The sequence below is a fragment of the Lacerta agilis genome, chromosome 16 (genome assembly GCF_009819535.1).
Source record: "Lacerta agilis isolate rLacAgi1 chromosome 16, rLacAgi1.pri, whole genome shotgun sequence".
NCBI classification, from domain to species: domain Eukaryota; kingdom Metazoa; phylum Chordata; class Lepidosauria; order Squamata; family Lacertidae; genus Lacerta; species Lacerta agilis.
In genome coordinates this window covers 13,435,017-13,444,786 of record NC_046327.1, presented here as the reverse complement: position 1 = coordinate 13,444,786, position 9,770 = coordinate 13,435,017, and the positions used below count along the sequence as shown (strand labels likewise).

The 9,770-nt window shown below is 45.5% G+C and overlaps 1 protein-coding gene across 1 annotated transcript; it reads right to left on the bottom strand.

Moving 5' to 3' along the window:
- Nucleotides 1–1,955: 1,955 nt before the first annotated feature.
- On the bottom strand, nucleotides 1,956–7,389 carry DNAJC25 (DnaJ heat shock protein family (Hsp40) member C25). The gene is made up of 4 exons (XM_033172720.1): nucleotides 6,988–7,389; nucleotides 4,687–4,839; nucleotides 3,815–4,285; nucleotides 1,956–2,224 (listed from the first exon to the last, which is right to left on the bottom strand). Exons 1-4 carry the CDS (start codon nucleotides 7,309–7,311, stop codon nucleotides 2,102–2,104), a joined length of 1,071 nt encoding a protein of 356 aa, XP_033028611.1. The 5' UTR covers nucleotides 7,312–7,389; the 3' UTR covers nucleotides 1,956–2,101.
- Nucleotides 7,390–9,770: the final 2,381 nt, after the last annotated feature.

Sequence of the window (9,770 nt, the reverse complement as noted above, 5' to 3'; positions counted from 1 at the left end):
CGCTCGGGGTCTGTGTCGCGCGCGGCGCCCGACTTCCCTTGCAGTGCCAGCGCCGGCCGAAGCTGCGCTCCCGACGCACCAACCGAGCGCCGAGGGGGAGGAGGAGGCAGGCGCCCAGGCAGGCTCCCCCCACGCACCCACCCACCCGGGGTTGCGCCTCCCGGGCCCGGATGGAAGGCGAGCGCAGCCGCTTGGCGCTTGGAGAGGAACGCCTTGGGTCCGCTAGCCAAAAGTTACAGACCCGCCAGGGCGCGAGTCTAAATTGCACGCGTAAAGCGGGTTGAAAATTGAGAGGGTTGCAATCGAAAACCCAACGCATTCCCTCGTCCCGGGAGTTTTGGGGGAATAGAACAGCCAACTTGATTAAAACGTTGGGCGGGTGGTTGGGTGTCAAGGGCGTAGCCAGGATTTTTCTTTGGGCGGGGGGCAGAACCGACGTGATCGATCCGTTAGTTTAAGTATTTCTTTCGTTTTACTGTACTTGCTTTAGGGGGCAGCTGCCGTGTCATTAATTTACATGGTACCCTCACCATCCCAGTCTAGGACTTCCCTCTTTTTTCCTTTGGTTTACAGCTCACAAGCTATAGGTTTGGAAGCAACAAAGCAACAGGACCGAGGGAGGTCCCATTTGTACTAAGCCATGGTTTGCCTTGATGTTACATGCAAACCAGCTTGCAGGGAGCATTTTCCCAGTGGAGATTTTGAGAAAAAGACCATCCAAGCTTAAAAAATTCCTTCTGGGTTATTTGTGGGGCATAGGAATTCGTTCATCCCCCCCCCAAAAAAAATATAGTCTGGCCCCCCACAGGGTCTGAGGAACAGTGGACCGCCCCCCTGCTGAGAAAGTTTGCTGACCCCTGGCTAGGGATACTCTCAGGTGCAAACACACAATGCAGTCACTGGAGTTGCAGCAAGCTGCTTCAGGAGATAAAGCTCTTTATAGAGTGATCTCTGCAGGCAAGAGTGCTTTAATCTCCAGCTCTCATCCCCAAGCACCACAGTGCAAGACTTCTCTGCCTGCTTTTATCTCCCATTCTGTGCGCCAAGATCAGAGGTAATGCTGCTTGCCTGCTTTTTTAAGAGGCATTTCTTGCCATGCCACCACGGGCAAATGCGTGGGTTGAAACGTTGCCGTTTAAAGGAGCAGACAAGCTGCTTTATCTCCAATATTAGCACTGCGGTCCTTAGCACTAAGAGCAGGAGGTGAAAGAACCCTCTCCTCTCAAAAGGGAAGCCAAAGGAAAAGGCGCCGTTTGCAGCCAGCATCTCACGCCAGTACTAGCACGGATACATGGAATGCCGATAGTTTGTGCCTGCATTGTGTACATGATGCTATGCGAGTATGCATGCTGTTTATGTGGTGCCTGTGCAATTCGTTTGTACAGTCTGTGTACGAGTGCACGCACAGGCATACATTAGCCATCTTCAACACTGACATGTGCCTGTCGTCATTGGTGGGGTGCAGTGTCCATCAGTGTGGTTCTTGGATTGATATAAAACTTAGCCAGCCTGGTGTTCACTGTACACACCTTTTCTGGAGCTTTTTATAAGGGGATTTTGACTACTACAGCGGCGGGGAGGCCTGCCAAAAAGTGTATTTCTATTGTTTCATCAGCACTGGAAATTCATCTTTGCCACCTCAAACTGGCAACCACATGAACCTGCTAGGAGGCTACGATCTTTCAACTTCCTATCATACAAGAACAATTGACACCTTGTGACAGCCTCTAACTTTGGGGCTGTAAAAAAGAAAGGCAAAACAACATGGGCATGGCTTGGATGGCTGATTTGGCTCCTCCTGCCAAATAAGCCCACCTACGTGCCTGTTACATTATCACACTTAGATGAAGACTCTTAAGTTGATCCATGTCAGGCTTGTTTTTAATTCAACACTGAGTGAACCATGGAACAAAACAATTAAGACTGATTAGCAGATTTCCTTTTATTTTATAAAAAAAAATCATAAAACTGTACTAGTTTTCTGCCTGATTGCTTCCTGAGTTTCAGAACATTGCTGAGACACAGCAGTTAAACTCTGAACTTTTTAGGTATGAATTTTTTCTTGCCAATCATCACTGGACCGTATAAGTTACAGCAAGTGTCAATCATCAATAAAAGTCAGTCTTCCAGGTCCTTCATTTCTCATCCACCGCCTGTATCTTTTCCATCGAGGGTCCGATGCCATTTTTTTCTTCAGTTCTTCCTCTTGCTCTTGTTTGTAAAGCTAAAAGAGAAGGAAAGATTTAACTGAAACCAACGTCAATCTTCACTGTGCTTTAGCAACACAGATTCTTTTCCAGTATCACTGTGAACAGGCCAGTCCCAAAATGCAGATTCCCCAATTTGACATTCAAATGGAGCACTGGATTGCATAAAAGTAGTTGATCCTAAAACTAATGTGCTTGGAGAAAACACTGAAAATGTGCCATAACAGGCTAAAGAGCTGGATACCATGCAGGTGGGTAAAAAAAAATAAAAAAATACAGCTTTAAACCTTAATAGTCACATTTGAGTCAATGCTAATCCTACTCACGAGTAGACTCAATGAAATTAATTAACCTAAGTTAGACATGTCCATTGACTTCAATGGCTCTACTGAGTAGGACTAGCATTTGGCATCTATTTTCAAAGTACATTACCAATAGTTAAGGTGACACATTAATTGAGTATCAATTAATATTCAAATTGATATCAATTGGGATATTTACAAACTGATGCTCTCCAGAATGAAGCCAATGTTTTCCCACTTCTGCTATCTACATAGCATAGGAGGCACAATGGGTTGTAACGGACCTTAGTTGTGCCTATTAATTTCAATGCATCTGCTAAGAGCAGGACTATCATTGGATACAACCTAATACCACTTGTATGGCATTGAAAGGGACAAGGCTGGTGACAGCTCTCTCAGTAGACTGGAAACGCCACACTGCACCAAGACTTCTACTGCCAGTATGTTGGGTTTTGTTTTTTTTTTAATGGCGCTAGAACAACAAAGATTGACAGCCCTACCTGCTTTAACACAGACAATTATTGTGTTGTGGAAGATAAATAGGTTCTTCTCCTCCAGCAGAACTTCTAAGCCGATTTACTGCTGGGTTCCCTGATCCTAGAACTAGGATAAGGTTCTCTGAGAGCATGTATTCAGAAGAGTGTTTTGTGACTGCCTCACTGGGCCTTCTGCATTTCTCAGTCTTTGTAGCATCCTCTGTAAGGAACCTCATTTCTGGCCTTCCTCTGAGATTCAGATGACAAATTAAGGTTTCAGTTTTACAAAGCCTACACCACCTGCTGAAAATTGAATCTGAGCAGTTTTTTCCCCTGATGACAGGCTTGTTAACTGTAGTTTATTGCATTGTGTTTGCTTTTGTGTGTTGTGACTTGCTGTGCTATTTTACTGATTTGTACTGTAAGCTGACTTGAGTAGCACATTTTTAGACTTTTTTTTTAAAAAAAAACAATGCCACTCAGCCTCTAATAAAGGGACACAATTAAGAAGTTCATTTGAACACTGAAGTGAACCATCTACAGTGTTAGTACACTGCCCATGAGTCTTAAAGAAGCAACAGCTCTACCTATAAATAAACATTGGGGAAGACCTACAAAGACAGTAAGTTTGGACAACCGTAATATGAAATACCTGGTGTATTTTAGCTGTGTATGGGACACTGATCACTGCTTGTGACCCCAAGTGCATGAACCAACACTATGGAACTGCACAAGCAAGCGCCTTCGCTTAGGTGCGGTATGAACATAATTTAAGAAGTCAGGACATGTTAGGTTCTTTTTCCACTTCCTGTGTGCCAGCGCCGCTCACCTCATAGTTCTCTCTTATCCAGAGCTGTCGTTCAAGAAAAGTCTCTTTCTGGTGATCTTCCAAAGTGTCAAACTGAGACTGTGACATTTTCATGTACTTGCGTATAATATACAACTTCTCTTCTTCCCCATACTCTTGTCCTTTGATGTTGAAACAATAAATCCACCAACAACACCATCCTATGTACTTGCACAGATAAAAAGGTGTTAAAAGGATTTGGAATAAGAGTATGTCATATATTTGGGGCTTCTGATAACCACCCTTGATATCTATTTTGTTTTTTATTACATCTTTGATTATTTCCTCCTCCTCCTTGCGGATTTCTTCCTTGGACCGCCTGTTCTTGCCCTTTTCTTTGGCTCTGTTTAGTAGCCCTTGTTGCCTGGCAATCTCCATGGCTTGTATACGATATTTTGGCATGGTTGCTAGGTAGTTGATAGCTTCATTGTAGCTACTCCACCAGCTGAAGAACTAAAATATAAAATGGTAAGCAATATTAGCCTTAGAGAATAAGCAAATTACCCTTCCCTGTGGTACTCAGACTATATGTATAGGATGCACTATATCAAACTTGTTCTATTGTTTTCTTTATTTGCATAGCTTTGCATTCCTAACCATTCTCTCTCTTTTTTTAAAAAAAATCCCCTTTCCATGTATTGTGTCCAACAATCTTAGGGAAAGCTGATGATGTTCCTTATTTTGCAGGTAATAAGTTCAGGCCAGCTACCTCCTTTGCAGGCATAATATAGAGAGCAGACAGCACTTGATCAATTGCCTTTTACACAAAGAAACCAGCCATATTACATTTTGTCTTTCAGTTTTTTACAGGTCAGATGGTAACAGTGGAACAGTTTGGAGACAAATATATTTACCTGAAAAACAGAGATGGCACAGACGGTGACTAGAATCACGATTCTGACATCTACCTTGGGTGCCAATCTTCTACTATAATAGTGATAGTAATGGCTGTAATACTCCTCAGGATGATCCAACATATAATCATAATCCTTACGAGTTTCTTCATCCTGCAAACGATGATTGGCAGGTTTTCATTTGGAAAAATGCCATATGTCAATGAATAAAAACAACAACCATCCCGTGAGTTTAAGTAATTGCTTTTGGTTGTACTTACACCAATTATCTCTAGCTGAACGCTACTCTTAAATTAAATTTTCAAACATCAAACGTATTTATACAACAGGAGTAAAATAGCAAAAAAGTAAAGGTGTTTATGCTTTATGCTTCTGAAGCAATACACTTGACTACTGACAAACTATTCTTCTCAAAGCAGTTATAAGCAAGCACATTAAACTACCGGTAATGACTGAAGTTAGTTAGGCTAGGTATACTTGCCGTGTTAGCAACCTTGGTTTAATGGGGCAGTTTCTTTTCACTCTCTGACATATATACACAAACACCATGAATATTATACAGCACAATAATATACTGGTGTATGCATATAAACTGCAAACCCTGTTTTCACACACTAACACCCCATCCTGTGGAATTCTATCAGTTATATTTTGTCTGCACAATTGGAATGAATTTCTGGAACCAAACTCCTTTTTCTGTGCAGCCTGAGCAGGAGCAGTCTCCATTAAGAAAAAGAAGTCGGAATAGGCCAATATATGTGTGGACTGACCCTGAATCAATTCCTTAACCAACCTCAAGGTTGCCATCTGAACTAGACAGATGTTTAACTGAGAATCAATCGCAGTTGGTCCATCGTTTGAAAAATGAATTTAGAGCCGTCTTGTCCCAAAATGGCAACTGTTTTGGCGACTGCAACCTTGGTTTAAGGGGCCATTTGGCACCTAGCTTACATATCTGAGTTTCTAACACTGTCTAGAAGTGTGTTGTGGAGGGAGGACACCCCACGAAGGCAGACCCTCCAAGTGTCCCTATTTTCCAGGGATGGTCCCCCATTTACAGAAGCCATCCAGATTTCTACTTTGATCCTGGAATGTCCCGTTTTCCCTTAGGATGTTCCTCTTTTCATCAGAGAAATGTTGGAGCGTATGGAGTAATGCAACCCCTATGCCAATGAGATAAGTAACTATACGTTTAGAAGACCTCTGAAGGCAGCCCTATATGGGGAAGTTATTAAATGTTCCATTATGTTTCTATATATATTGGAAGCCGCCCAGAGTGTCTGGGCTGGGCAACCCAGTCAGATGGACAGGGGTATAAATACTAAAAAAAATTATGATGGAATAGGACGATGTCCCTTATTTCCATCGCAGAAATGTTGGAGGTTGTGGAGTTAACGGATCCAGAGCCTTCTGAAGGCAGCCCTTTATAGGGAAGTTTTCTTCCATGTTCAATGTTTCATTATGTTTTTATATACAGGCCTGAAAGCTGCCCTGTATGGGGAAGTTTTTTCAACGTTTAATGTTTCATTATGTTTTTATATTATGCTTTTACATACAGGATTGAAGGCAGCCCTGTATGGGGAAGTTTTCTTCCATGTTCAATGTTTCATTATGTTTTTATATACAGGCCTGAAAGCTGCCCTGTATGGGGAAGTTTTTTCAACGTTTAATGTTTCATTATGTTTTTATATTATGCTTTTACATACAAGACTGAAGGCAGCCCTGTATGGGGAAGTTTTTTCAATATTTTATTATGTTTCTATAAATACTGTATCTCCTACCAAACTAGCAGTTCGAAAGCACATCAAAGTGCAAGTAAGTAGGTACCGCTCCAGCGGGAAGCTAAACGGCGTGTCCTGGTTCACCAGAAGCAGCTTAGTCATGCGGGCCACATGACCCGGAAGCTGTACACCGGCTCCCTCGGCCAGTAATGCGAGATGAGCGCCGCAACCCCAGAGTCGTCCGCGACTGGACCTAATGGTCAGGGGTCCCTTTACCTTTATATAAACTGTGTGTTGGAAGCCCTAAGGAATATGGAGGACATCCCTATTTGCATGGGAGAGAAATGTTGAGGGGGGGGGGCTTGTCCAGAGTCCTCCCGGCGCCAGCCGCTCCTGTCACCCTCCTCCCCGCAGCTGCTCCTTCTCCTCAAGGGAGCCAGGGAGGTGGGTGCTGTTGGGAGAAACTGAGCCTGGGTGCGTGGGGGGGGGGAGGAGGAGGGTGCGGACGGCGCGTGTCTTACCGGAGAGGTCCGGCCGGGGCGGGAGGAGGGAGGGGGCGGCCCCGGCCCCGCTCTCTCACCTTGAGGGTCTCGTAGGCGGTGGCGATGAGCAGGAACTTCTCCTGGGCGGCCTCTGCTCCTTTGCCGTCCGGGTCGGGTTCCCGTTGGCGGTCCGGGTGGTAGCGGAGGGCCAGCTGCCGGTAAGCCCGGGCCACTTCAGCCTTGCTGGCATCCCGGCTCACGCCCAGCACGTCGTAGCAGACCAGCTTCCCGCAGTAGAGACCTTCCACCAGGGCCTCAGCCGGCCGGGGGAAAAGGCACAGGGCGGAGAACCACACGAGGAGGAGGAGGAAGGGCCGCCGCAGCCCCTCCGGAACCCCCGGAGCCGGCCGGGCCCACGCCATGCCCGTAGCCAAGGGCGACCGCTCGCGGGAGGGGCCTCGCGCGTAACGCCGCCACGACGACGACGCTTACGCTGCCGTCGCCGCCGCCTCGCGAGCTCCCTCGCGCCTCTCTCGGCCGCGGGAGGGGCGGGGCTACAACACATGGACGCGTGGACAGAAAGCGAGGACGCTGACTGGGTGGGCCGGGAAACAAGGCGGGCGCCATACGTTTCCCTGCCGTCTAACGTCAGGCACAGAGAGAGAACGGGAGGAGAGGTCGGGATTGGAAGAGGAGCGGCCAATCAAAAGGAGCTTGGGGGAGGGAGGGAATAGGGAGGCGGGAAGGTTTTCTGTTCGCGTCAGTCAGGAAGAGAGGGGGAGGGACAGCAGAGGTCGGGATTGGAAAGGGAGCCGGCCAATCCAAAGGAGGCGAGGGGTAGGGAGGCCGGAGGGCCGGGATGTGGCGCGGCACGCAAACTGGGTGGGAGGGGGCGGACGTCGAAATAAGGGACGTGCGCGACGACGGAGACGTTGCGACGGGAAGAGCCAATGAGAGAGGAGAGTGGGCGGGGTTGGAGGGGAAAGACCAAAAAGGGGAGGGAGGAGCATGAAGGGGGGGGGGAGAACCGAGGACGTGTATTTTAAGCGACTCGGCTGCGGGTTTCTCATCCCCACCCTTATATTTTATTAAATTTCCTCACATTTCACATATACATTCCAATATGTAATTGAATTTTGTTCTGTCGACTTCTCAACCCATTTTCCAGGTTTCCCCCCCCTCCCCCTGTTGCTGCACCCTATCTTCTCCCTATTACAATGCTTTTTTAATAGAAAAATAGGTGCAGGTGCTCACCACAAAGTTATACACCACAAAGTTCTTAATACAAAGAAATTTCAGAAATAGACTGGAAAGAGAAGTGGCTGAATTACAACTAATCACCAAACTTAAAACCACGGAGAAACCTGGTCTGAACAAAGACATTGGATTCTTATCTCATTATACATAACAAAGCTATCTTTAGCCATCTCACCCCTTGCCTTTCCCTGCAAGACTAATTACAGCCGTTAAGAGTCGTCAACAGGTTTTCCACACCTATCAGCTGATCACCCATTCCCACCACCCTTCTGAGCAATACCCCTCCCCACTCCCTCACTATATTTAAGGATCTGGTGACTTCTGTTTCAGTGTATCTGAAGAAGTGTGCATGCACACGAAAGCTCATACCAAGAACAAACTCAGTTGGTCTCTAAGGTGCTACTGGAAAGAATTTTTGATTTTGTTTTCACAAAGTTATAGTAAGTGCAACACTTTTTAACACAAAAAAGACGCGCAGGTTCTGCGTACCCTTGAGTACCCCCTGAAAAAAGCACCACTCTCTTATGACAATAATGTAATAATCACTAATTCCTTCTGTTGCTCATAGTTCAAATCTTGCTTGCGAATGCATCATATTATATTTCTTTATGTAGTCCAAAAAAGGTTTCCATAAAACAATAATCATTAGGTTGTCTTATTTTAGCTGTTAACTTTGCTGGTTCAGCATAGTTAGGGTTTCTAATTTCTTAGCAGGCGATGCATGTGACTTTAGGTCACTCTCAGTCAATTAATTTGCAATAAAACGGCTCTTCCTATCACTTTGGATTCTGACGTGGTTGCTTGATGGCCTCTGGTCCAAATATTATTACGGTATTATTATTATTATTTCTATACCGCCCTTCATCCAAGGATCACAGGGCGGTTTACAGTATAAAAACACCAAAATACATTTTAAAAGTTTCACACCCTTTCTCCACTATTGTACTTGTTACCTACTGTATATTTAAAGCTCCCCCCCCCCCAAAAAAATAACAATGCTGGGAACTGTAGTTTAACCTGCACAGCTCAGTGTTAAAAAGGCTGGAGGATGAGTAAGACTCTTTTTCAAGACTCTGCTGGACCACAACTCCCAACAACGCTTGCTGTGTGAACAGAGAACCCAGTGGGATGGAAAATACAGCCTAGTCAGAGCTAGAGACAAAATGTCATTCCAGGAGACAGGCTTTGCAGAGGGCAGGAAGACCGCCAGGAGAGCACATAGGATTGCTCATGGGCAGAGAGGCAGGTTAGGGTTGCCATATGTCCAGAATTTCCTGGACATGTCCGGGACCCAAATGGGGAAAATAGCGTTTGGGGGGGATTTCTAAAGTTCAGCAAAATGTCCAGGGTTTTGCCAACAGAACCAGGAAGTATATGTTTGAGTATCTATTATTTGTGGTGCAGCAAATTTTGCTTGTATTTATTTTTTATTCAGATTTGTCATGACTAATGGCTAGCGTAATAAAGTTATTTCGATTTGGAGTATCAATTTGGATTTGGAGTAGCACGCTTTTGGGGGCAAATCCCCCCAAAAGCTCTCTTCCCCCAAAATGCATTTTGAGTGATCCTCCCCCCCCCAAAAAAAGCTCAAAAGCGGTTGGTTCCAGCACCTCTCATGTTTCAC

Coding starts and splice junctions, on each gene's coding strand:
- DNAJC25 (XM_033172720.1), bottom strand. CDS start 7,311: ATGGCGTGGGCCCGGCCGGCTCCGGGGGTTCCGGAGGGGCTGCGGCGG. Junction 4,840..6,987: donor CCGCCTACGAGACCCTCAAG/GTGAGAGAGCGG, acceptor CATCGTTTGCAG/GATGAAGAAACTCGTAAGGA. Junction 2,225..3,814: donor GGATAAGAGAGAACTATGAG/GTGAGCGGCGCT, acceptor CTTCTCTTTTAG/CTTTACAAACAAGAGCAAGA.